This window comes from Trichoderma evansii (genome assembly GCF_050947405.1).
Source record: "Trichoderma evansii strain SZMC 28006 chromosome Unknown GGI43scaffold_27, whole genome shotgun sequence".
Classification (NCBI taxonomy): Eukaryota; Fungi; Ascomycota; class Sordariomycetes; order Hypocreales; family Hypocreaceae; genus Trichoderma; species Trichoderma evansii.
This window is the reverse complement of record NW_028145179.1, coordinates 88,466-112,549: the sequence shown is the minus strand read 5'-3', so window position 1 is coordinate 112,549 and position 24,084 is coordinate 88,466. Positions and strand designations below refer to the sequence as shown.

General features: G+C 44.1%; 11 protein-coding genes across 11 annotated transcripts; 5 read left to right on the top strand and 6 right to left on the bottom strand.

Moving 5' to 3' along the window:
• Positions 1-464: 464 nt before the first annotated feature.
• On the top strand, positions 465-1,526 carry GGI43DRAFT_425649 (uncharacterized protein; the record flags this gene model as incomplete). The annotated part of the gene is made up of 1 exon (XM_083208534.1): positions 465-1,526. The coding sequence occupies one exon, from the start codon at positions 465-467 to the stop codon at positions 1,524-1,526; it is 1,062 nt and encodes a 353-aa protein (XP_083056319.1).
• A 609-nt stretch (positions 1,527-2,135) lies between these two features.
• On the bottom strand, positions 2,136-2,815 carry GGI43DRAFT_387756 (cofilin, actophorin; the record flags this gene model as incomplete). The annotated part of the gene is made up of 4 exons (XM_083203979.1): positions 2,136-2,367; positions 2,432-2,629; positions 2,739-2,749; positions 2,810-2,815. The coding sequence occupies 4 exons, from the start codon at positions 2,813-2,815 to the stop codon at positions 2,136-2,138; spliced, it is 447 nt and encodes a 148-aa protein (XP_083056318.1).
• Positions 2,816-3,265: 450 nt separating this feature from the next.
• On the top strand, positions 3,266-4,824 carry GGI43DRAFT_430689 (Actin, gamma; the record flags this gene model as incomplete). The annotated part of the gene is made up of 6 exons (XM_083209294.1): positions 3,266-3,303; positions 3,452-3,507; positions 3,591-3,621; positions 3,766-3,865; positions 3,941-4,537; positions 4,594-4,824. 6 exons carry the CDS (start codon positions 3,266-3,268, stop codon positions 4,822-4,824), a joined length of 1,053 nt encoding a protein of 350 aa, XP_083056317.1.
• A 2-nt stretch (positions 4,825-4,826) lies between these two features.
• Positions 4,827-7,476, bottom strand: GGI43DRAFT_416137 (Zn(II)2Cys6 transcription factor). The gene is made up of 8 exons (XM_083207241.1): positions 7,266-7,476; positions 7,192-7,215; positions 6,999-7,111; positions 6,548-6,951; positions 6,196-6,491; positions 5,697-6,131; positions 5,407-5,642; positions 4,827-5,352 (listed from the first exon to the last, which is right to left on the bottom strand). The coding sequence occupies exons 1-8, from the start codon at positions 7,464-7,466 to the stop codon at positions 4,923-4,925; spliced, it is 2,139 nt and encodes a 712-aa protein (XP_083056316.1). The 5' UTR covers positions 7,467-7,476; the 3' UTR covers positions 4,827-4,922.
• Positions 7,477-7,789: 313 nt separating this feature from the next.
• On the top strand, positions 7,790-9,293 carry GGI43DRAFT_430686 (transferase family-domain-containing protein; the record flags this gene model as incomplete). Its single annotated transcript, XM_083209293.1, has 1 exon — positions 7,790-9,293. The coding sequence occupies exon 1, from the start codon at positions 7,920-7,922 to the stop codon at positions 9,291-9,293; it is 1,374 nt and encodes a 457-aa protein (XP_083056315.1). The 5' UTR covers positions 7,790-7,919.
• Positions 9,294-9,822: 529 nt separating this feature from the next.
• Positions 9,823-12,240, top strand: GGI43DRAFT_416132 (Zn(II)2Cys6 transcription factor). The gene is made up of 4 exons (XM_083207240.1): positions 9,823-9,972; positions 10,028-10,098; positions 10,155-10,887; positions 10,935-12,240. Exons 1-4 carry the CDS (start codon positions 9,907-9,909, stop codon positions 11,862-11,864), a joined length of 1,800 nt encoding a protein of 599 aa, XP_083056314.1. The 5' UTR covers positions 9,823-9,906; the 3' UTR covers positions 11,865-12,240.
• Positions 11,684-14,359, bottom strand: GGI43DRAFT_430679 (uncharacterized protein). Its single transcript, XM_083209292.1, has 5 exons — positions 13,539-14,359; positions 13,153-13,481; positions 12,664-12,749; positions 12,440-12,583; positions 11,684-12,365 (listed from the first exon to the last, which is right to left on the bottom strand). Exons 1-5 carry the CDS (start codon positions 13,880-13,882, stop codon positions 12,105-12,107), a joined length of 1,164 nt encoding a protein of 387 aa, XP_083056313.1. The 5' UTR covers positions 13,883-14,359; the 3' UTR covers positions 11,684-12,104.
• A 725-nt stretch (positions 14,360-15,084) lies between these two features.
• Positions 15,085-16,222, bottom strand: GGI43DRAFT_387751 (class II aldolase/adducin domain protein; the record flags this gene model as incomplete). The annotated part of the gene is made up of 5 exons (XM_083203978.1): positions 15,085-15,159; positions 15,214-15,382; positions 15,450-15,582; positions 15,633-15,893; positions 15,961-16,222. The coding sequence occupies 5 exons, from the start codon at positions 16,220-16,222 to the stop codon at positions 15,085-15,087; spliced, it is 900 nt and encodes a 299-aa protein (XP_083056312.1).
• A 2,102-nt stretch (positions 16,223-18,324) lies between these two features.
• Positions 18,325-20,318, bottom strand: GGI43DRAFT_387750 (flavin-containing monooxygenase; the record flags this gene model as incomplete). The annotated part of the gene is made up of 5 exons (XM_083203977.1): positions 18,325-18,749; positions 18,801-19,203; positions 19,278-19,501; positions 19,559-19,716; positions 19,813-20,318. 5 exons carry the CDS (start codon positions 20,316-20,318, stop codon positions 18,325-18,327), a joined length of 1,716 nt encoding a protein of 571 aa, XP_083056311.1.
• A 760-nt stretch (positions 20,319-21,078) lies between these two features.
• On the bottom strand, positions 21,079-22,151 carry GGI43DRAFT_416123 (N-acyl homoserine lactonase family protein). The gene has a single exon (XM_083207239.1). It carries the CDS (start codon positions 22,131-22,133, stop codon positions 21,189-21,191), a length of 945 nt encoding a protein of 314 aa, XP_083056310.1. The 5' UTR covers positions 22,134-22,151; the 3' UTR covers positions 21,079-21,188.
• A 1,205-nt stretch (positions 22,152-23,356) lies between these two features.
• On the top strand, positions 23,357-23,890 carry GGI43DRAFT_430675 (carboxymuconolactone decarboxylase family protein; the record flags this gene model as incomplete). The annotated part of the gene is made up of 2 exons (XM_083209291.1): positions 23,357-23,410; positions 23,485-23,890. 2 exons carry the CDS (start codon positions 23,357-23,359, stop codon positions 23,803-23,805), a joined length of 375 nt encoding a protein of 124 aa, XP_083056309.1. The 3' UTR covers positions 23,806-23,890.
• Positions 23,891-24,084: the final 194 nt, after the last annotated feature.

The window sequence follows — 24,084 nt, the reverse complement described above, 5'->3', positions numbered from 1 at the left end:
TTGGGCACCCAGAACAAAAAGTATTGATATGGTTTACGATACAAATGGATAGGCAAAAACGAATAAAACGGTTGATGATAGCTATTACCTAGGCAGCATGCCCAAGCCGTACGAAAGCTACCGCAGCTTCTTGCTAATTCTCCCCTACGTGCATGCGTGTGAGCTTATTACGTCAGTAAGAACAGTTTCGGCTTGCTGTATCTCGACGGCAATCGCGTCGTCGAACGACTTATCACCGACAAATTTTATGCCATCTCTAGCAGAAGAGGAGATAAGCAAGCATTATACAACTATCTCCGATGGCTGTACGGAGTTATGAATGCCCTGTCGGCGACATATCCGAATCGAGAGATACAGTATAATAGTGGATAACCTTTTCCAATTTTCTTCTACAACAGCTTCGGCGGAAAGCACACAACTGCCACGAATATTTACTCCCTTGACACATATCTCAACCCTCAGCAATGACAGTAACAAAAGTACTTATTACCGGTGTCACGGGTTATATTGGTGGATCGACTCTTTCCCACTTGCAATCATCCGCCAATCAGGCGATCAGACAGCTAGTAATTTCTGTTCTCGTTCGCAATGATAATCGAGCAGAATGTTTTTCGTCCGCCGGTCTCAAAGTCTATACCATCCAAAATCTCGATGATTTAGATGCCATAAAACTCGCAGCTTCCGAAAATGATGTTGTAATTCACACCGCTTCCGGATATCATGCTGCGAGCGCGAGGGCCTTAATCGAAGGTCTCGGGATCCGTAAGAAGTTGAAAAGAGATGCTGACCTGTATTATATTCATACGTCTGGCACATCAAATCTTGCGGATCGTCCCATTAGTCAAACCTATACCGAATCTCGAGTTTTTAGCGACAAGGATTCGGACATATATACCTATCTGAAGCAAAGAGATATCATTGAGCCATATGCTCAACGTACCACCGACCTCGTGGTTATAGAGACTGGAAAAATAGAAGGCGTGCCTACAACAATTATCATGAGCCCTGCAATCTACGGTGTTGGATCTGGAAAGTTTAATCGATTGACCATCCAGTATCCGCTACAAATGAAATCGGCGATAGCGAGTGGCCGAGCAGAGTATGTTGGCGATGGCAAAGGCGTATGGGACTTTGTGCATATACATGATCTCACTCAGCTGTACGAAATTGTTTTGTTGGACCGGGTCCAGGGACAAGGAGCCATTCCGGTTGGAGAAAAAGGGTTCATCTTTAGCGGTACTGGAACATTTATCTGGAAGGATGTCGCACAGTGGATTGCCAAAGCAGGCGTAGAACTTGGACAACTCACTGATGCGGAAACGAGAAGTATCAGCCTGGAAGAAGCAGCCGAAAAATGGGTTCGTGGAGACCAGCAACTATGTGAACTGGGATTTGCGAGCAATGCCAGATCAAGAGCGGAAATTGGAAAGGAACTGGGCTGGAAACCAACGAAAACAAGGGCAGATTGGGAGCGATCTTTCTTTGAAGAATTTGAAGAGCTTTTGAAGATAAAACCAGAACAATAATAAGATGTATTCCTCTAACTTTCCATGTAAAAATTAGCGCCTGAAATATTTCTTACTGGGTATTGATAAATGTGTATATAGCCAATAGAAAGCATACTAGACAATAATTAAGCACCGGATAGAGAGGGATGAATTATCGAGCATCCACGCTAGAATACCCTGCAACTATAAGCGGGGATACAGAGTGCTCTCGTATAGCCTTCCTCCGGTATAATACAGCGATCACCTACTATAATACAGCGCTTACATACTATAATATAACACTTATTTGCTATTTAACACTTAGATGCTATATTATAATAAATAAGCGCTATATTATATTAAGCAAGTATTATATGATAGTAAGTACTATATTTTTATAGTGTATACTTTATAAAGGCACTTGTTATTAATTTTTCACGTTTAATTACATTAACCTTAAATAGGTTAAATTTCACTTTACTGGGTTCATTGCTTTAGTGTGGATACTTGATAATCTGTCACTAGATATATTCATATACATAACGTTAAGTGAACGAACAATTCATGTTAACAGTTGTATAAGTTTAAATAGGCTATAAAGGCCAGTGTACAGGCCGTATCTAACTTATGGTTTGATAACTAAGTAGCTTATATTCCCCCTTTAACCTTTGCCAAGATATTATCCCACTCAATATCGGCCAGGTCATCAGCATGAATAGAATTTCCCACATTGAATGCCTTCCTCACTTGCTCTCGAGTGCTAGCATAGATCATTCGAAGCTGACAATGTAGCGTCATAATATCAATACTGACGTGGAAATGAAGGCATACCTTTATGGAAGTGTTGTTGGGAACCCATGATATAAATATGGTCTTTGTTCTGTGTGCTGAGGTTAGAAAAGTGGTGAATTAAACAGATCGGCACGGCCACCACTAGTTCTTACCGTTCACCCTCCGCACCTAGGCTATACTCAACGTCATAGACAGCATACCGCGGTGCAGGATGTCCATTTTCGTCGATAGCAGAAGAAAGATATGTAAGGAACGTCTCGTAATCCTCCTCGTTAGACAATTGCTCTACCACGACAGTTGTCAGGTCAGATGAGATTTTACAGATAATAAACTTGGGCCTCTTGCTATTCCTTCCGAACGAATTCATTTACTGCCTCAAAAGACCCATCTGTGATCGAAATCCTTATAACCAAAATTCGTTATTTTGGATATTTTTGTTTTGGATTCTCACAGACTTACCCTGAGGGGACCTACATATTGTTTAGCTTTGTTAGAACTTCTAAAAAATTGAAAGGAGGAATACTACCAACCGACATAGTTTTTTTTTTCGATTTACAATGCTTGTATTTTATTTATTTATTCATTTTTCAAAGAGATAGTCGCTTTTGTGGATTGATACAAGCATTAACATTCTTATACGATGGCATGTTTCCGACGTGGGCTCCTACTCCGCGGGCCTACGGTAACCGAGTCTCCGGCAGTGCGAGCAATGGGCCTGAGCCCGATGGGTGCAAGTTTCAGACGGGTCAGACCAAATTCCAAGTTAAAATACATATCTTTAAACTCCTGTCAGGCCCTTAAGTTGCAAGTTCATCCACAAATTTATATATCTCCTATTTGGTTCTTTTATATTCCCGCATAATCATTACACTGGCCCTTTGTGAGAGTTCAAAGCTGTCAACTGGGTGGAGTGTATAACCGCGCTACCAAACTCGCTGAGACAGTTAATGAGCTTTAGCATTCCCCATATCTCACAATTGACAAATATGGAAGACGAAGTTGCTGCTCTCGTCCTTGACAATGGGTGTGTATACAATTACAACATCATTTTCTACAACCGAAATTCTACAACCGAAACCAACTCGTCCTCATGGCCAAACCCAACGAGCACATTATACCTTTTGCATTACCCGAAGCTTTGCTATGCATGCTAATTCACGTTTTCACTCTAGTTCGGGCATGTGCAAAGCAGGATTTGCAGGCGACGATGCCCCAAGAGCCGTTTTTCGTATATCCCGCTCGTGGTAATCTTAAGAGTATTCGAAAGAGAGACCGGTACATAGAACCACGGGTGCTAAGCTTTCTAAACAGCATCCATGGTTGGTACGCCACGCCATCAAGGGTACGAACTCAGCTATATGGCCTGTCAATGATCTAGGACAAGACACATCCGTTTCAACCTCTGCCCCTCTTCGCCTCGCAATCACATCACCTAAAAACCTCATGTCGACCCTTATCTCTAGCTGACATAAGTTTATGGCTCTAGCATTATGATTGGGATGGGTCAAAAGGACTCATACGTAGGAGATGAAGCAGAAGCAAAATGTGGAGTTCTCACGCTCCGCTACCCAATAGAACATGGAGTGGTTACTAATTGGGACGACATGGAGAAGATATGGCATCATACATTCTATAATGAGCTTCGCGTGGCTCCAGAATAGCATCCAATTCTTCTAACCGAAGCTCCTATGAACCCAAAGTCTAATAGGGAGAAAATGACGCAAATAGTTTTTGAAACTTTTAACGCACCAGCATTTTATGTTTCAATTCAGGCAGTCTTATCTTTATATGCATCTGGTCGGACTACTGGCATTGTCCTTGATTCAGGAGACAGTGTTACACATGTGGTACCCATTTATGAAGGTTTCGCTATTCCTCATGCCATCTCCCGAATTGATATGGCTGGCAGGGATTTAACAGACCACCTCATGAAGATTTTAGCAGAGCGCGGCTATACCTTTACGACAACAGCTGAGCAGGAGATTGTCCGCGATATGAAAGAAAAATTATGTTACGTTGCCCTTGATTTTGAGGCTGAACTTCGAACTGCTTCATCAAGCTCAAGTATAGAGAAGACGTATGAACTTCCTGACGGTCAACTTTTAACCATTGGTAATGAACGGTTTCGTGCCACCGAAGCGTTATTCAACCCCGCAGTTCTCGGTATTGAGAGTGGCGGTATTCATACCACTACATTCAACTCTATTATGAAGTCAGACGTTGATGTCCGTAGAGAGCTATTTGATAATATTGTGATGGTAATAGTTTACTCTTTAGATAAATTTTTTGTTAAGTTGACTAGCATACGCAATAGTCTGGCGGCACCACTATGTATCCTGGAATTGCTGATCAAATGCACAAGGGGATTACCAATCTCGCCCCTTCGTCTATTAAGGTGAAAATTATTGCTCCTCCTGAGCGGAAATACTCAGTTTGGATAGGGGCCTCCATCTTAGCCTCCCTAAGCACATTACAGCAGATGTGGATATCCAAACAGGAGTATGATGAGAGTGGCCCATCAATTGTTCATCGCAAGTGTTTTTAGTCTGACTCTTTATTAGATATATTGAAGAAGCTTTTCGGGCAAAAGATGGGTTACAAAGGCGGAAGGCAGTCAGCTTTCCAATTAGTATAGACTATATATTAGGTACCAGAGTTATTAAAAAATGTCCCCATAGGTGACGATTGTCCGTTGACCCAATCTGCAAGAAGAGTGGACAAATCTTGAGATTCCCATTGTGGTAGAGAATTTGCTAATGGCTCTCCAAATACTTCTTGTATCCCCTCTTCTCCAAGTAAGGGGAGCTGATGTACCTCAACATCAAGGTGGAGCGAATCTTCTTTAGCATCAAACGCCCCAACGCATGAATTCTTCTCTTCTACCAATCGCCTAGCAAGCCTTGCAAATGTCGCGCACACCTGATACAATTTATCAGAGCCCTTTGATGAATTGCGAACGCTTTGTAGCATTCGCACTACGAGGTCCAATAGCTCGACATCCTCCAGCCTCGTTCCTGCGATGGCATGAAGGAACATTGCAATAAATGGTGTAAAGGATGAACAGTGTAGAACCCTGGATAAGTCAGCTTATCGAAATATATGGTTTATAATGAAACAGTTGACTAACCAATTAGCATATTTATTTTCTTCCACAAGCCCAGATTCCTGGTACATAGAGAAACAGCGAATGTGACTCTGTAAGCACAGACGTGCGGCGTTGAAGCATTGCGAGCTAATGCGAGGCATGTCTCCAGAGATCGGACCTCCTCGTCGAAGAATGGTCAATGTAGAATAATACATAACATCCCAATGGCTCCTAGACATTGCAAATATGTGAACGTAGTTGACTTTGCCAGCATTAATCTGTAGATAAAGTTGTTAGAAATCTCAAGCGGTTTGTCATATGTCCTCATATACCTCTTCTAGTTCCGCACGTAGTTCTATCATTGCAGCATCAAGTGTGTCAATACACTCTTTCCGAATCGAAGAACTACATTTCACAGCAGCTGTAGAATACAGCTTGTCATAAATCTGGCCCTGTATCCTGGCTAGCTTTATTCCAACTATAAACGACTCATCCCACGGCCTAGTCGCAGCGTTGCGTGATAGGACTGGATACTGCGCGTCAATTTCAAAGTCTTGTATATTAGATGAATGACCATGTAGAAGAGACATATTCTTATCAAAGACGTATATGGTCCAAAAAAGTCGACGCATGTATTCTTGCCGATCCGTTTGCTCATTCTGATACGTAACCTCTCGATGATACCCCAACCTTTGGCATTGGCTGGCGGCAGCTGATATGAGGGTGGTACATAATAAGGGCTTTGACTCTTCTTGCGCTTTTATCATCTGATTACTAACGTATTAGTTGCATACGTCTCATTGTGATAGGCTGGTTGTCAATGCTTCTTACCCCCATTACAAGAGAAAAAATATTTTCAAAACTGGGTATTGCAAACACGTCATATGTCTCAAGCCCAGAGTTTAGATTCTGCTCACATCTAGATAAAAGACTTTTGAAATTGTAGGTTATGGATAGTTTCGTTGATAGCAACACATGCTCCGTTAGCAGGAAATAGAGAATTCCGTGCATGGCAGTGACATGGCCGATAGATATAGCGTCAGTTGGAAAATAAACTCTCCGACACAAATCTTCCACTAGGAGCAGATCGTTAATAGCATATGAGGAAAGAAATATTGAGGGGGTTTCTAACAGCGTTAGCAACTGATTATAACAGAATATAGGATACTAACTGGTTACGAACTTTTAATATATTGCAGCATGGCAATTACAACATTAACTGGTAAGGGCACAATAGTTGGAATATGCCGTGAGGCGGCATTTCTGGAAAAGCGATATTCTTCTAGCGACAATATCGTCTCATCACGGTTTAAGATGGTTTGCAACGTATCAATAGTTGCCCCAATATTAGAACTATCGTCATCGTTTTCCGGGCCAGCTATTTGCTGTGCAACTTCAACAGCCTGAATTGAGAGCCTATCAAAGGAAGAATGGCCCTGATATGGAGTGCCGACATTTTTCGGGTCTGATATGGGGTGCGCATGCTCGGCTCTAGAGGCCTCAGAAGTTATATGAGGGCAAATTTGATCGGATTGGACGCGTTCTATGCGAGCAACGCGATCCCTGAGCTCATCGACCAATTCTTCTCTAATTTGGCATTAGCTTAGGACGATATCATCTACAAACAAACCCACATCTGCGATATCTTATCAGGTTTTGACCGATTCTCATTTGGGCTGTATGATGTCTGGCACGCAATGCCTGCTGTGAGACAATTTGAACAAGGATTGTCCCGATTGCACCGAACCTGCCAACGTTCTTTTAGTCTCTATATTCTTTTCTCATATGTAGTAATCTATTCAAAGGTTCAGCGCTTTGGGGTAGTACCTTACGGATTTTACAGGCGGCACACTAGAGAGATTGTTAGCCAAAATTAACAAAAGGTGGTTTTGGTATCATACTGCTCGTGGGACTCTTGACAGCCTTTGTCGTCTCGCTTGGATCGTCTCCCTTTGTACGCCTTCAGCGGCAATTCCATCAGCCATGCTGTTATTGTTAGTTAATGGCTTTGCCCGTTCCATGGCTGATATGTCCTTGGGACCATGGCACCACGGGGCCACGGGGCCGCGGGGCCGCAAACCCGTATCTAATTGCGATGTCATGTGACTCGGCGGGGCTTCGGCATCGTAAGGTACGTACTTTAACGGAGAAGTCCAACAACAAAGCTCGCACTCGCAGCAGACCACTAAGCTAAAGAGCAAAGCTTAATGATTATAAAAGTTAATATTAGTTAATTATTATAATAATTTGAAGTATTGTTTGTATTTATCATATATGATAAATGGAAAACAATTTTGTTTAAAATTATTTTATTATTATCTGAAGATAAAAGACAAGAATGAATTAAGCATTATATACTATGTACGCCAACAAAAGAATTACGATCATTTCATTGGCCGCTCTCTATAATTAACCCTGCTACACCAAATATTAAAGGAACCCACCAGTCCTAGTCATTGGTAGACATATATATATCCCTATGCATAATCAAGTTTCTCTTTCTCTCTTCTCTGTTCTGTCTATCTTTTGCAAATAATATTCGCATCGTTGTCAAAATGGCTAATGCTCAGACCTCAGAGCGGCTCACGCCGCTAGATGTAATTATGCCGAGAACCTATATCAACGTTTTCTTATCATTCCACACTACAAAGTCGTCCTCGTCACTTCTCCAAATATTAAACCGTGGTCTCGGCGACCTCTGTATTCAAGTCCCATGGCTCTCTGGCCATGTCTTCTTAGCATCGCCTCCCGAAATCCGATCGGATTCAGCTGCGGATACTACAGTTATGCTAGTTGACAAGGGCTCAATATCTGTATCCTACGAAGAATTTTGTCTGGGTGGCATGTTGCCTACGGTAATCCCACCGGCTTTATGGCCCGAGGTGTCAAACCCAGCTGACGAGCACTCGGAGGTTGGGGAGCCAGTCTTTCGCGCCAGCTTCTTTCGATTTTCAGACGCCCAAGGAGTAGGATTGTGTGTCTCTATGCACCATAATACTGTAGATGCATATGGGATTGCAGAGGTTATCAAAATGTGGGCTCGTAACATTGGACACTCTGGATACGTTACGTCAGTGGATGTGGGAGAAAGGGTTGCACGTTTGAAACAAGGACTTTCGCCCAATCTTCAAATGGTTTCGTCCAAGGATCTTGATTCTCTATTTGCTTCTCATCCAGAATACTCGAGAGACCCTCCAGGCATGCCGCTAGAGTTCAGTCCATGTACATGCAAAATGTTCACCATACCAATGACAGAGGTCGAAGCCACAAAACATCAGTTAAGGGAATATATGACATCGTTTCCGTCAACAAATGCCGTTATTTGCGCTCTTGTGTGGTCTTCAATTACGAGAGTTCGTGCAAAACGCAATCCTGCTCTGTTGCAAGAGATCTGCCAATTGGTGTCGGCTGTTGATGGCCGACGGCGGGTTAATGAACAGTTCTCAGAGTCGAAAAATCCGTATCTAGGAAACTTTGTTCTGTACGCCATGGCTTCTCTATCAGCACAGGAACTTGGCGTTTTTTTTGAACAGCCCTCTAGCCAAGCACTGGCCAAAATTTGCACTGTCATCTCTGATTCCCAATCATCTACTCATATTAATTCACAGCATATTTCAGAAGTTGTCAGCCTGGTGGAACATCTAGAATATAGCATCTACCCAGGTTGGGATTTGTTTAAATCTCGGGATCTGACGATCTCCAGTTGGGCTGATCTCGACTTTTATAACATGGAATTCGGAACAGAACTCGGGAGCCCTGATTGTGTACGGATTCCCTATACAGAAGCTGATGGCGTTTGCCTGATATTGCCAAGGAAGAAATTTGCGGCTAATGGTAATTTATTTAAGGAGGTTGTGGAAATCATGGTAATGCTTCGTGAAGATGATATGGATTGTCTGAAGAATAACTGGAAAGAATTTTGCCCCTGACTATTGTTTTCGAATAACAGCCTCATGTGATATTCCGGACTGTCTACACTTCAGGTATAGGGTATATTCCTCACATTATAACAATAATTCAGTTTATACTTCTATATCGACGTCAAAATTCAATATCTATGGATCACTACGTGTATAATTCCATAGGGGCAAATATCTAGGTTCTAAGTCAGTATGAAACGGGCGGAGGTCGTTCAAGCTAGGTGTAAGGCGTTAGTATATATAGGTAGGTAGTATAAGGCGCAGGGGTAACTTATTACATTCAGAATCTTAGCCCGCAATGATAGTATTTGGTGTCGCTATCACGAAAAAAGTTTCGCGGGGTGTGTATTTATGTGTGATGGCTTTGAACTCCTTCCAACGTAAAGTCTTCGAGGTACCAAGTGTGCATGTAAGCAGTGGCCTCCGCCGCATCCCGTAGCGATGTCAATGAAACAAACCCCTGTCCTTGGGGGACTATATACCTCGGTACCCACCCCGCAACAATATCCACAGAATTTCATTACCCTTTCTAAACATTTGTTGGTCACCTGCTGCTTTAAAAGGAACAATACCAATAAGAATAAGTTGATAGGCTATCGTGAAAGATCTTTTATATCATCTCATGATGGATTTCAGGCCAATTCGCGATAGAGCATGCATTGTTTGTGTCCAATGCCACGCCCGAAAGGTGGGAGCCCCTTTCAGAACCACCAGACTTCTGCAGGCGCTAAGTGTTGCATCAGGTCAAATGTGATCTGCAAGCGAGTCCTGACAAGGCTTGCAGCAATTGCAGGCGCTCAAGTCAAGCTTGCGTGTTCGTACTCAGCCCAGGCTTTGGTATTTTCAGAAAGGAGTGGCTGATAAATGTAGTCAACGCAATGGGGTGCGGAAGAAACGCAAAGGCGCAAGGAAAAGAGCCATTGTTCCGACAGGGCAAATACCAGTCTTCGCCGAAGGTGACGCCGAGAACTTTGGTATTCTTTCCCCGACACAGTCAAGCGACACCGCGGCCACCCTCGCCACCGCTGCATCTACCCGACAGCCAAACTGCTACATAGCGAATGAGTCCATTTTATCATATGACTTGCCTAGTGAACAAGAGCCATCAGATGTAATCAGCTCTCGAGTTTCCATATTTGAGTCTCTTCTGAGAGACATTCAGGTCACCGCTCTCCCTCGTCCGGCATTGCTTGGGGCCCTAAAAGACGCATTCATCGAGCATGTTGCACCCTTCTATCCTATACTTGACATAGAAGATATTTCCAGCGACGACACACCTGTGATGCTTCAGCTGGCCACATGTTTGGTTGGTAGCCTCATGCGTCACGATCAAAAGGAGCTTGAGTTTGCTGCATCTCAATACGAAAGAATTAAGAGTCTGATATATCTTGGTTCCAAACACGACCCTCTTGTCCTTCTCAAGACCTGTTGTCTTATGGCTTGCTGGAGTCCTAATTCTACAGACGTTATTACACTTGACGGGCCGTGGCAATGGGTTGGTGTGGCTATACGACTCGCCATCCAAATGGGGCTTCATAAACAAGCCACTTACATAAATAACCCCAAGGCCTCAAGTTTTCGGCGAGTGTTTTGGCACCTCGTTGTATGTTCCTCCATCATAGTCGATACCAGAGCTTGCTGACGATATAGATGACGGACAAAATGATGGTAGCCTGTTGGGGTCGTCCTTCTATGCTTAGGCCTGACGACTTTGACACCCATCCTCTGACCCTAAATGATTTCCCCACCCAAACTTACGGACATTCGTCTCTGTTCTTTTTACAAGGTTGCAAAATCATCGACATTACTGGATCTATAGCCGAACTTCACTTGCAAAAGCGTAACTTGTTATCCGAAGAGATAGACATGATTGTTGCAAGACTATGCGATTGGCAAACTAATCTTCCTGCTGGGGTGCAACTTTTCAACCCTGGTGGATCGAGACATCCATTTTCCCGAATAGCATCTGATGTACATATTCAGTATTTTGGAGCAATTATTATGACAGATATGTTGAGCCAAAGGCACAGCACACACTGGCAACCATCAGCCTCATCGCTGGTAGCATCGTTATGCATTGTATCCCTGTACGAAGAAATCTTATCACGAGAACAAGCGGTATACCTGCTACATTACCATGGCTTTTATTGTATGGCTGCCGCTCTGCCGCTTCTCTTCCTTCCTCAGCGTTTGGTAGATAAGTACTCAATTTTATGTGACATAGAGATTCTAACCTCAGTTCTCAACTGCATGAGCGCTAAATACGGAGGAGCTGCCTTTGTACTCAGAAAGATTAACCAGATTCGCAATTATTCTGAGAGTATAGAGCAGCCAATACGCGAGGGAGCAAATTTGACAACATATCATCACCTCGGTTCATTTCTAGAGAAACTTTTTCCTTTCCCCACAACCTTCTACAAGAGAATGGACATCTCCGACCTCAACGAACCTCTAAGCGGTGAAATCTCTCAGGCCACGCCTCTAGGTTCTAATCTCACAATGTTCGATATGCTGGGCATGGATATAGGATCTTTTTCTTTTACAGATACGACCGATTTCCTCGTATATGACACTACTTAGGACTATAAAGTAGTGATAGAAATCTTGAAGCTAGAAAGTTTATGATCAATGCTCCTACCTCTACTTTTAGCGCGAAATGCTGCCTAGTCATTGGTAGTCTGGAGTTATATCTTCGACCCCTCATGGAGAGCATCATCCAGCTGGCATACAAGAAGTTGTGGTCTAGTGTGCAGTACAAAGCCATGTCATTTAATTAATAAAACTAGACTTGGGCTGCAAGGATATCCTTTGCCGCGGCTATTAGCTTCCAGTCGATTTTAGCCCCTCAAATACCTGAAACACTGTCTCTTTTACTTTCAGTGCGATCTCTTCTACCTCCTCTCTCGTGGTGGCATAAGCTGGCGACAAGAGGACATGATCTCCGTCAACGCCATTTTCCGTACCAGTTCCCGGGTATAAGCTAATACAAAAGCCGTCCAGTCCTTTAGTATGAACGATGTTGGCAATGCCGGCAGACGGTGAAAATGGCTCCTTCGCCTCCTTGTCGGCAACGAACTCGATCTGTACAGTTGTGAGCTAATGCTATTGATCCGGCTCATGTCAATTACCCCCCAGAACAAGCTCTTTCCGCGAACATTACCAACGTGCGGATGGTCATCGAGGTACTTGTGTAAAAGCTCTCCAAGCAAAGCCCCTTGCTCCCGAACGTTCTCGACAAGATTCTCTTCTCTGATGATGCGTTGTACTTCTAACGCTGCGGCACATCCCACAAGATGGCCCTGGTATGTGTGCCCATGCGAAAAAGCCCTAAGTGACGGTCAGCATTGTATAACTGTATGAAAATGGGTTGCATACGTACCCGCTCCCACTCTTCAGGGCATCCGTTCTTTTCCTCACCAGCCCAAGGAACTCCGCTCTCTTCTTCCACTAACTGAAACGGGAGGTCTACTTTTGCGCGCACAACACTGGGTCAGCAGCAAGTTCTCCCCAGATGCATCCAGGACTTGCGTCTAGCCGACGTCCACGCCCTGTCTCATTTTGCACAGATCCCAGAGATCTTCTAGGACTTCCTGAGCCTGTGAGAGGTTCCTAAACTGCCGCTTTTTTCTTTTTTGCCATGAATCGAAGCCTCAAGCGGACCATGTCAATATAGTCCTGTTAAACCGGTTCTCCGCCAACAATAAAGATAGGAAAGAGGAGCCCCTATCTGGAGCGGAGCCCCTATCTGGAGCGGAGCCAATCGGGATTTCAGACACATGCTAAAGGGTGTCGACCACTTGCTCTTGAATCTTGGTCTGAATGACATCCATCGTGTCCGCCTTCAAGCTCTAGAAGTTGAGGGACGCACCATGACTAGATTTGATGTGGTTATGGACGAGTTGGTAGAGGACGATGAGGGCCGCAGCTCTATATGCGTATGGTAGAGCTGCGAGTTCGGAGCTGGCATCGGGATGGCAATGCCAATTGAGAAGTTCCTGTTCAATCTCCGCATATGAAGTTTGGAGCTGCCGTAGCTTCTCCTGGGCCTCATCATCCAAAGTCCGCTCTTTGATTAAAGTCTTCTCAGCCAGAAATTCTATACAAGCAATGATACGGAGAAGCCCCGCCGCTACGCTTGTAGAGCTATCCACCTCTTCGGTGATGCCGTCGAGATAGTCTCCTGGCAGCAATGGCGCCCTTTGCAAGGTGATACTTCCAATTATATCGTGATAAGCATAGTTGCGCAAAATTCACTGGCCTTCTGTGCTGTGCTTGAAGGCCTCAGGTCCACTGGGAAGTTTGCCGCTAGCATATACTGATGTCGATTTGATGATGTTCTGAGTCCCCTTGAGATGGGTGTACCAGGCTTTGCAATCGCCTACACCAGCCTCATATATTACAAAACTGACACAGGCTGCCGCATTCGTTTCGTGATGAGCCACCTGATCCGAGGGCGTGTTGATGGCTGTGGCCAGACTTCGTATAGCTTTTGATCTGGTCTCGAGAGCAGTCACTTTGTAAGATTCGTCACCAAGGGATAGATGGCCCGACGCAAAGGCTAGAAGAACGTAAAATGGGGCTACTGATTTCATGGCCATCGGGAGAAAGGCTGGTCAGGGTTAACCAATAGGCATCGTCCAAAGGGGAAGGCAGAGGGACTCACCAGTATGAATTGAACTCTTGACTCACAGTCAAGTATGTCGTCAATACCGAGATATAGTATCCCATAGCCCGCCGCTTTTGTGGAGAATCGACACAGACATTCTCAACGCCAGGCAAAGATAGGTTGGCAGAAGCCGTGGGCTGCGTTGGGGCGGTTGAAGATGTGACAAGGGTGCCTGCACCATTCTTAATTGCCCAGGTACATGACACGACATCCTTTGCATCTTGACGGATTCACTTTAGGTTGAGGCGCGAGCACGTACCGCAGACCTGAAAGCTATTGTCTACGCATTTCTTCCGTCTACATGTAGTATCTGATCAGCATGACAAGTCGCTACTAACGAGAAACTAGGATGATGGCTTACCTGTAGCGGCACGTCAGACAACCGGTCTTGTCATGCTTGGACCCGTTCCGCCTCCTAATTTCCTTGTGAGCAGATGATGACATGGTCAATATAGGTGCTGAGAGTTGAGACCAGGAACAGAATGCGACGGGCGTGTTGAGCGTATTTGAGCTTGGGCCAAACACCACCTGGCTCGGGGCCTTGTATGTAAAGAGGGACCCCAGATAAACGGCAGATCAGGATCAGAGGGGTGATTGAGCTGCCTATCACAGTTGCCTCACTAACCTACGCAAATACTGACACTACAGTATGGATGTTTTTCTTCTCAGTAACCCCACTACGAAATGCTTTTTCTTTTGTGTGCGTCGTATACAGGGTATACTATTTTCATTTTTTGTCTTTCATATATGTTTGTATTTGCTTGGTATCAATCTATTGTCTTTCAAAAGTTAGTTTAAAAAAACAAATACAAGGAAAGTATAAGTATTAAATGCTCAAAAAATTAGTACTTTTATACTCAGTTATTTTGCAACACCTATTGTGACCCCCTTTCTTCCACCATGCATAGAAGTACATTATAGGACAGCAGTGGAAGGCTAATTCAACAAACCACGCAGTAATATAGTGAGTTACATGAAAAATAGTTTATCATGAGTAGCAACGCAGTTCATCACCCCGATCTTGGCTGTGGATTATCATCTTCCTACCTAGCCCCACCTCCAAAGTTCTACCGTGCGCTCACCTGTCTCTTAATTCATGACAGCACAATTTATATTCTCATCCTCAAGATTACCTTACAGTAGTACTTCCCCGCTACTCTCTTTCACAATTAGGTCAAACTCTGGTTGAAACTCAATGTAGAAGTTATCCTGTTGTGTCTCGTTAGCGCTGATTGCAGCATTACCGTTCCAATTAGGACTTACCGCGCTCTGGATCACATGAGCGTTGAACTGAGCAACCTTATCTGAGATGATTGACTTTGAAATACCGTTAGCAGCCGCTGCTTCTGCCAAGAGCTGCGAGTGGCAAGCTTGGTCGAGGCTGTAGAAGAGGAATGCCGCTTCATCGACTGTACGACCAACCGTCAAGAGACTGGCATTAAGTAGTCAGCAATTCAGTTTCGGTAGATATTGCAAAGAAATTGGTGGAAGCCACGGACCCGTGGTTCTTCAAGATGCAGACCATGTTTTCCTTGCCCAGCGCTGCCGCGATTGCCTGTCCTTCCTCCTGAGCAAGCGCTTGGCCTCCGTGGTCGTCGTAGACACTTTGCTTCCCGTAGAAGTTGCATGCGTCTGTAGATTGGTCAATTTGAATATCCATCAATCAAGAGTATGCGCCAAACCTTGAGTGAGCATCTCAATGGGCCTGCCAAACGCGCTCCACGTCTTACCATGGATGCTATGAGCGTGGGCAGCAGCCCAGACATCTGGTCTCGCCTTGTGAACCTCTGAATGGATGACGAAGCCTGCCGTGTTGACGACGGCCTGGTTGCCGCCTTCAACAACATAACCGTCATGGTCGACGAGCACAAGGTCGGACGCCTTCATGTCAGCAAAGTGCTTCGCATATGGGTTCAACCAGAGGTGGTCTGGTAGAATAGGGTCTTGCAGGGAAAACTTGGGTTAGAATCATTGTGCTTTGCTTTCATTCCGCAACGACATTGGTCTTACCACGCATCGAGATATGGCCAGCAATGCCCTCAGCATACCCGTGCTTTGCAAAGAACCGGAATGCTGCTGCCATGTGCTCTTTCATCCACTGTCTCTGCAACAGAGGATCTGAGAATGTAGGGATGCCTCTGAGCTTCAGTAGCCCAGCGCGGTCTCCGCGAGCGAGATTCTGGAAGCTGAACTCAGCTGCTGCAGGGGCTGCTGGCAATTGCGCCTGTGAGTACGATGTCTCTGTGGCGGTCTCGGTAGTAGTGGTTGACATGGCTGTGTACATAAAAATTCCAGTGGATATAGCACAATGCGATGTTTTGAGAGGAAGTGGAATCCTCAAATCCCTTTTATCTCTATGGCCCCCTCCCCTCTGAATACGTAACGTGATGGATACGCTTGTTATGCTAGTACCGATAAAGTCCCATTTGAGCGACCGCCTCTGTGGATTATCGACGGTCCTCTGACATGCCCTGATCTGTAGCGATGGAGAGACCCCCACTTCGATCACGCCGGATCAAAGGGCTTGTTTGGTGCGGGGTGTGGAGACGGCAGGGCGCATTCGGGACAGGGACGAACATGGTAATATGGCACTAGGTGGGATTGGTTGAGGATATCGCCATTTACGCCGATGCTCCTCGCTCTGTTAGGCGGCGAGGAGCAATAGAAAGAGACTCAAGCATAATGCTTAGGTACTTACCGAAAGTATCTTGCCACAGGTGGTTGTCGATAGCTAGTGGACTACAAAGTGCGCTGCATCGCCCGTGGTCCCGTGTCTCTCCGCCCTGTGGATGGTGGTGGCGCCGAATACGCTGAGAGTCGGTAGAGGGCCCGGTGCATGTAAATGTTTCAACTCCCTAGATCTTGCCGATAAAAGATTTTGCGCAGAAAACGGGCCCTCGACTATGGAGTGTGACCTTTGCCGCACTTTTCAATGGCCAAACCGGGTGAAACAATGTGACACTGGCTACACTGACGAGTTTGGGGGCTGCATGGTAATTGAACTGCCACAGAAGTTTCGGGAACTTCTAGTCTTCTCATAGGTTGTGGCGCTGCATCACCCAACCTGAGTTCTGGAATAATATACCGGCGCTTCAGCTTCGGCCGTGCCATTTCCATCTCCAGAGATCGGTCCGGATGAAACTGGCTATCCTCCTCCTGTTAGGCCGTACGCGGAGATCTTTTAGCCTACCATTTGTATAAAGGTATCAGCTTGTTTGCGGCATACTAGGCGGCAAATGCGACATGTATAGCTCGTAGACCGCTGCCTAAGCCAGAGCTCAAGCAGTGAAAATTGATAAGGCCCATCATGCGTCGGCGCGTCAGCAACAGCACAATCTTAAGCTACGGTGCTTCTGATAGGGGCGGCCGCATAGACCGAAGAGGAGGTTTACAGGAGATGCAAGAGTATCACAGCAAACCGCCTTCAATGTTCTAAAATCTTACAAATTGTCCAGGTGTTTCCTGGCTTAATAATCGACTTGTTTTGATCCTTTTTGCTAATACTAATTGGTACATGTGTTGTAGTACTTGTAAATATCTATCACCGCTTTTGAATTGATGTGTAGCTTTGATAGAGTTTGTCGTCGTTCTATTAATTGTCGTTATATCTACTTATTGTTGAGACTAGGCTGCCGAATGCTCCCGATATCATTAAATGATCCCGTGATCCTTAAGCTTGAACATAATAACTCTGTCTTTGTATGCGGTGAATGTGAACTGTACATGTATGCTTTTGAGTCCGCGGCTATCATTACCCAACGTAAGCACCTTGATACCAAAGCAGGCAATAAAGGGTATCCACACACCTTTTTTCTAAGCCAGCTAATAAATGAAGCTGTCGTTTCCACATGTAATCCTACGAGGCCATGGTGTTCCTTAGTCGAAAGAGGGAGCCCAAAGAGGGCGCACTGAGCCTCTGGCAGGGAATCGAGATATCTTGCTCGACCGACCGTTCTTCCTAGAGGAGATCTGCGATGCAGTTTGTTCCCCATTCTTTTACGCCCTACATTTACACACTACGCCCTCCACCCACGCCTACATTTACTATTTACTCATAAGCCGAAAGACCCACTACCTAATTTAATATTAATAGCTGTATATTGTATTATTATATTTTTAATAACTTAAGATAGAATTTTACTGAAGGAATTAAGATAATAATATATAGTATAAATTTGCTGCTATTTTTAATAATAACTAGTTTATTATTATTATTAACATTTAATATTTAATAAATAATCATTCTTAAAGAAATTAATATTGTGAGATTAATAAAATAATTATTTCTTATATATGTTAAAAATCAGGTTATTAATTATATTATAAAAAGAAAAAAGTTAAATTTGATTAACTGCTGTAATACAAACTACTATTTCAGAGACGGTCGGGGTCGTCCAGGTACCAAGTTGGGTCATCGTCTCCGCTCTCCTTTGTAGAGAACCCATTGCCAAGATATTGAAAACGATTGCTGGATTTCAGATAAGTAAACTCCCAGTCCTCGCCTCTGAAGCCTTCAAGCATATGGAAAAAGTGGATTCGACTACCTGGGTGAAGTGCAGTTACATGACCGTCAACTGTTCCGTTTTTGAACCACGAAATGCAGTTGCCAGCCCACGCTGTTCGCGGCATGAATGTGTGAGTATGTTCGAACAAATCATCCACTGCAGACTGTTTTGGAGCAATGGCTTTAATGTTCTCGACCTGGCATTTCCTGATGACCCGAGTCAAATACTTTGCAATATGCTCGGTGATGGTGAAGACGCTGCCGTGCCCGATAGGCGCATTTGGGCCCAGAAATGCTGGCATCAAAGTTAGCTGTATCTTATAAAGCGTGTCTTGATTCCGCATACTGAAATAGTTCGGGAATTCAGGGATTGCACATGACATGTAGGACTTTGGGAGATTCTGGGCCCACTGGTCTTGAAGGTTCCCATTGCGACCGATGACTGGGAACCGGGGGCAAAATGAGACGTCAAATCCAGTGGCACAGATGATTGCATCAACCTTGATATTCTCCCCTGTCGATGTCACGATGCCCTCCTCCACAATCTTTGTAATTGGGTCCAGCACAACCGTTACATTAGGACGTTTCAGTGCCTCGAGATATCCTATGCCAGGTGTTAGACGTCGGCATCCAAGAGGGAAGTCGGGAATTATAGCATCGCAGAGGCGCTCATCTCCTCCGAGTGCTTCAGTCATATATTCCCTAGCTCTCTGCTGCAGCATAGCAGCAAATTCAGTGTTTTTCAATGTCTTGTCGTACGGTTAGTACACAGAGGTTAGTAGCAGCTTTTCAGCGCTGGATATAGACTTATAAATAAACTTACAAGAGAGAAGTTGCCGTTGACAACTTCTTCGACAATCTTGACAAATCGTTTGTAGAAAACCGGATCAGATTCAAATCGGCGAATCTGTGCATCCGTGAATGATTCATCTTCATTCATCTCAATCTCATTTATAATGCCTTGACCACTACCCTGGGCCAGTAGCTGCAGCCTAGACGGCACAATCCAAGTAGGATCGCGTACAAAATGGATCAAGTGTCGGGCATCTGTGATATGAAGGCTGTTAATCAGCCATGATCTCGCTAGATCTGGAAAGTACTTACCCTTTTGCACTTCTGGTAGTATTTGAACCCCAGAGGAGCCGTTTCCGATTAGAGCCACAGTTTTGTTTGCATAGTCAAAAGTCTCGGGCCAGTTTGCGCTATGGACTAGCTCGCCTTTGAAATCGTGCAAACCAGGAATAGATGGCCATTTCCAATTACTGGCGATATTATGATCAGATTAAGCCTCCAAAGTTTTGAGAGAAGAAACTAATACTTGCTTTAGAATTCCACAGGAGTCGAGAAGGAAATCGCACTCATCGTCGAGCACATTACCTGTCTGAAGATTGCACACTTTAAGCCCCCATTTGCCTTTAGATTCTTTCCATTCTGCTCGAATAACTTGGTGTTCAGTTTTAATAAAATCCATCATCTTCTCCTCCTCGCATACTTGGCATAAATAAGCTTGGATTTCTGGGGCGGACGAGAAGAAGCTCGACCACCGAGGGTTGTGCCGCCATGAGAACTGATAGTTATGGGACGGGACGTCGCATTTGCAGCCAGGGTACCGGTTTTCATACCATGTGCCCCCAATCACTGGGTTTTTTTCATAAACGACATGTTCATAGTCTGTAACGTGGAGGCGAAGTGTGCGGATCATATTCATTCCGCTCATTCCAGCACCAATAGTCACAATTCTGAGGTGGCGCGGGGTGCCTAAGGGCTGCTCATTCACCTTGTATGTAGGTATCACTGATGCTTCTGGATGACCTGAGGAATGACTCAGGTGGTCAGTCAGTTTGTTTAGTCTGTGCAATGCCATGATGAAGCTAAGTTAAAGAGGAATAATGTAGTGTATTGTGAAAGAAAAGAAGCTGGCAAGCAGGAAAGGGGATTTAGAATTGAGATTCGGAATTCTCAAGTGAGCATAGGTTACGTTTTGATCAAATCATGGACCATTCTTTATATTTAAAGATAAATAGACGTACAATGGATCCTGTATAACTAGAGCTTAGTCACCGACACGGCCCGCTGTGAGGATCGGCGAGTTTCTGGCTGCAAAAGTGCACAGCCGAATACCGATTATCAGTGGGTATTAATTCTACTCTGCCGACTGCCGAGTCAATGTAGTGAGACTGAGCCAAAAGACTGAGCCCTGTTAGTTATGCTTGCGACTTCAGTATGTATCCCCTGGCCCGGAATTGTTAGGCAAGAGATGGCTTTCTTCAATTTCTAGGGTGGTGCAGCACGTATGCAGAGCCTAAATGGTAAAGGTTGCTTAAAAGCCACTGTTGTCAGCCAACTGTGGTGGGTAGTTGATGTCAACCAAGTCAGTAGTGGCAATAGCTTCATGTCAATGTCGAAGTTCTTTATGTTCATATTAAGCATTTCCGGGTAGTGAAAAGCCATAGCGCGCACTAAAGATCCAGCCACGGTAACGACAGGTGTATGGTATATGCTATTATACGCTGATGAAACTCCAGTGGCCCTTCGGCGAACAAAGTATAGTTGTGCATAGACTTTATATTGTCTTACTGGCTCTGTCGCCACGACTATAACATATTACACAATCTATGGCATTTATTTCTACCTCATAACAAAAGATCTTTGGATAGCCACCAACGGTCGTGACCTCAACATCGAGTTAGGGCCCTGATCAGTTAATAACTTCTAATTAGGGCTGTCTTATATTTCAAGATGGATATGACCTAGTATCTCCAGGGGTGCTGTACTTTGGCTTATATATAACTCGATCCTTCAAAAGATCAGAGGTCTTTGGATCATGACTAGGCAAAACCACCACTTCCATTTCCTTGGCAAACCTTTTGATTAGTTGCAAACTTTGAAAAGCCGCCGCAGGATTATCATTGATACCATCCGGCTCTTCACTATCTAGAAGATCTAAAGCATATGTGGCGTCTCCGGTTAAGACATAGGTCGTGGCTTTTTGACTCTCATCCTTCTCAAACACGATGAGAGATATATGACCTGCAACGTGCCCTGTAGTCTTGACAGCAACCACGCTTCCATCAGGAGTGACTTTACAAGAGTCTTTCCATGGGCCCAAAGGTACATCTTCAAATTTGAGTAGTTGGGGAGCGAAATTTATCGGCCAGTTATTAATTGAATAACCTCTCAGAGAAGCAAAAAATTGATGATCTCCCACATCATCCCAATGCTCTTGATTCACGAAGATTGGTACATCAGGAGCCTCAGCAACCAGTGCCTTGAGACCCCCGACATGGTCAGAGTGTAAATGACTGAGAACAATTGCTTGAAGGGTACAGGGCTCCGTTCCAAGCGCCCGTAGCTGCTCAACGATGCCTTCATTGTGCTTAATGTCAACAGTCGTGAGCCACTCGGTAGGATTGAAGACAGACATGTATCCTGAATCGTTACAACAAGTTGACTCTCCTGTGTCAAATAGAATTGGACCATCGCGATGATCTATTAAAAAGGCGCCAATAGGGAGAGGCTCTGACCAGGTACTGTCTGTAAAGGATCGAAAGCGGCGTATTGCAACGCTTAGTGTAGAAATGGGCTGACTTTTCATTGCTGACCGAATCTTTACGGTGCCTGTCGAGATGAACTGCACCTTGTTAATCGGGCCAGCTTGCAAATCGGGTACATTATTCATATCGAGGGCAAATAAAAGGCTAATTTTGAAAAGTAAATTTGAACTGGGCTGGCTGGATTTTTTCCTGAGGACATTTTATTTTATTTTTTTGCGAGAGCCGAATGCCGAACACCCTACCGAGCTACGTCGCCAAAACCCGACTTATCCGCGTTATGGCATTCCTCCAAACAGTTTGTCCCAAAACAACAAGAACTTGAAAAATTTTTTAATAGTATCTCAACTTAGTTCAGATCATATATCTGCATTTTTACTTTTACTTTATGCAGCCTCCACGACTCAACCCCGACCTTGCATATATATTTATAAATGATCTACAGCTTGTCCTAATAATCCTAGGCAGCACAAGTATCAATTGGCAGCTACTATTAATATACGTTTACATCTGGGATAAGTATTCATATGTAATCACTATACAGAACGTGGATGGTTGTGGAACTCTCTTGTCAAGTCTATGTACAATGGTGGCTGTCAAGATAGTTCACGCTCATGATATAATAGTGTTGAACCTTAACGGAAGAAAAGCTTGTGCATGTAGCTATACCATCTTTTACATCAAAAGTTACAGTAGCAATGTTTTAAAGAATAGCGATGAGAGAAAATGAAAAGCAGAGTGGCCGTAGAATAGGTACTCTACGACTGTGTGAATGTGGTGTGCATTGGTTCAGAATGTGCCGAGTGCCGAACCAGTTTTGAGACGGTGCCGAAGTCAAGACAATTCTTAGATTTTCGATGTACCTCTTGGTTCCACTTTTAGTGACCAGCTTTGAGAAGGCTTCTCAAACATCCCTCAATTCAGATAAATTAAATTTGCCAACAACATGATTTGGTAGAGACTCAGTATCTGATTCGTTTGTGCGAGTTTAGTAACCGAAGGTCCTGTTAAATGACCATGTTAACACCACTCTAAATGTGAAGCTGGTAACAGATTAGCATTGGACTTTAACTACCTATGCAATCATTTGGATGCACGGCACTTCGGTATTCGGTTGTCAATGTGAAAAATTGGAAGTGTAATATATGATAATATGCAACTAGGGGCATCTCTCTCTACCTCTATATATAGGCGTATCCATGACAGCACCGTTCTCCATTTTAGCTAAACAAATATGTAATCTGGAATCTTTTGCAAGTTTTAATCCTCGCTATTACTGCCCCTTTTAATTCTATTGCGATCTATCGGCATTATGGACCAACCCTCTGAAAAACTTCTTCTAGGTGCCAAAATGATCATGGAGTACTTTGGTGAAGAGTTACTAGACGACATGCGGAAGCAATCAGTAAGATCATGCATCACTGGCTATCACCGTCGCAATAGTAGTCTAAGATTGAACTAACCACTCTATGCCAATAGAGAGATGATCTACCAGGCAAGACTAGCACTGAATATATTGCCGAAATTTGCTTCTCAAGCTATGCTCGTCCTGAGTTGCAATTCAGAGACCGATCTTTGATGAATATTGCTATGTTAATTGCGCTTAACCGAGGTCCAGAACTGCGCATCCACATTCAAGCCGCACTTCATAATGGTCTAACACGGGAACAAATTTGCGAGGCCTGTCGACATGCAATGATTTATTGCGGTGTGCCTGCAGGAAGGGATGCATTAATGATTGCTAGTGACGCGTTTAGGAAAACAGAGGTAGCTCAACAGCATAAGGCCAAATTATCGTAGCTATAGTCCTCCAGATTCTTTTAGCTATTCGTGGGTTAGTCATTGATGAAACAGTATTAGAATTATTATGTATGCATTTATTACACAATGTACTTCAGTACCCTACTGCATATCCCTGCTGGCAGCTTATAGTTTGGCATAAATAACTAACGGTCTTGCAGTCACATTTTTGTGAATGTCCGATGCATTAGAAATTTTATATATAAATCGAATAGTCTAATTAATAATTTAATTGTGCTTTAGGAACATTAAACAGTATAAGTTAATAGAGAATATATT

What these genes read in the sequence shown, in the direction of transcription:
- GGI43DRAFT_416137 (XM_083207241.1), bottom strand. Translation starts at nt 7,466, where the DNA reads ATGACATCGCAATTAGATACGGGTTTGCGGCCCCGCGGCCCCGTGGCC. An exon ending in TTTTTTCTCTTGTAATGGGG is followed by an intron (nt 6,132 to 6,195) that starts GTAAGAAGCATT and finishes GTTAGTAATCAG; the next exon opens with ATGATAAAAGCGCAAGAAGA. An exon ending in TACGTGCGGAACTAGAAGAG is followed by an intron (nt 5,643 to 5,696) that starts GTATATGAGGAC and finishes CTTTATCTACAG; the next exon opens with ATTAATGCTGGCAAAGTCAA.
- GGI43DRAFT_416132 (XM_083207240.1), top strand. Translation starts at nt 9,907, where the DNA reads ATGATGGATTTCAGGCCAATTCGCGATAGAGCATGCATTGTTTGTGTC. An exon ending in TCCAATGCCACGCCCGAAAG is followed by an intron (nt 9,973 to 10,027) that starts GTGGGAGCCCCT and finishes GTGTTGCATCAG; the next exon opens with GTCAAATGTGATCTGCAAGC. An exon ending in CGCTCAAGTCAAGCTTGCGT is followed by an intron (nt 10,099 to 10,154) that starts GTTCGTACTCAG and finishes TGATAAATGTAG; the next exon opens with TCAACGCAATGGGGTGCGGA.
- GGI43DRAFT_430679 (XM_083209292.1), bottom strand. Translation starts at nt 13,882, where the DNA reads ATGGCCATGAAATCAGTAGCCCCATTTTACGTTCTTCTAGCCTTTGCG. An exon ending in AAGCACAGCACAGAAGGCCA is followed by an intron (nt 13,482 to 13,538) that starts GTGAATTTTGCG and finishes CACCTTGCAAAG; the next exon opens with GGCGCCATTGCTGCCAGGAG. An exon ending in ACCATCCGCACGTTGGTAAT is followed by an intron (nt 12,366 to 12,439) that starts GTTCGCGGAAAG and finishes ACAACTGTACAG; the next exon opens with ATCGAGTTCGTTGCCGACAA.
- GGI43DRAFT_416123 (XM_083207239.1), bottom strand. Translation starts at nt 22,133, where the DNA reads ATGAATAATGTACCCGATTTGCAAGCTGGCCCGATTAACAAGGTGCAG.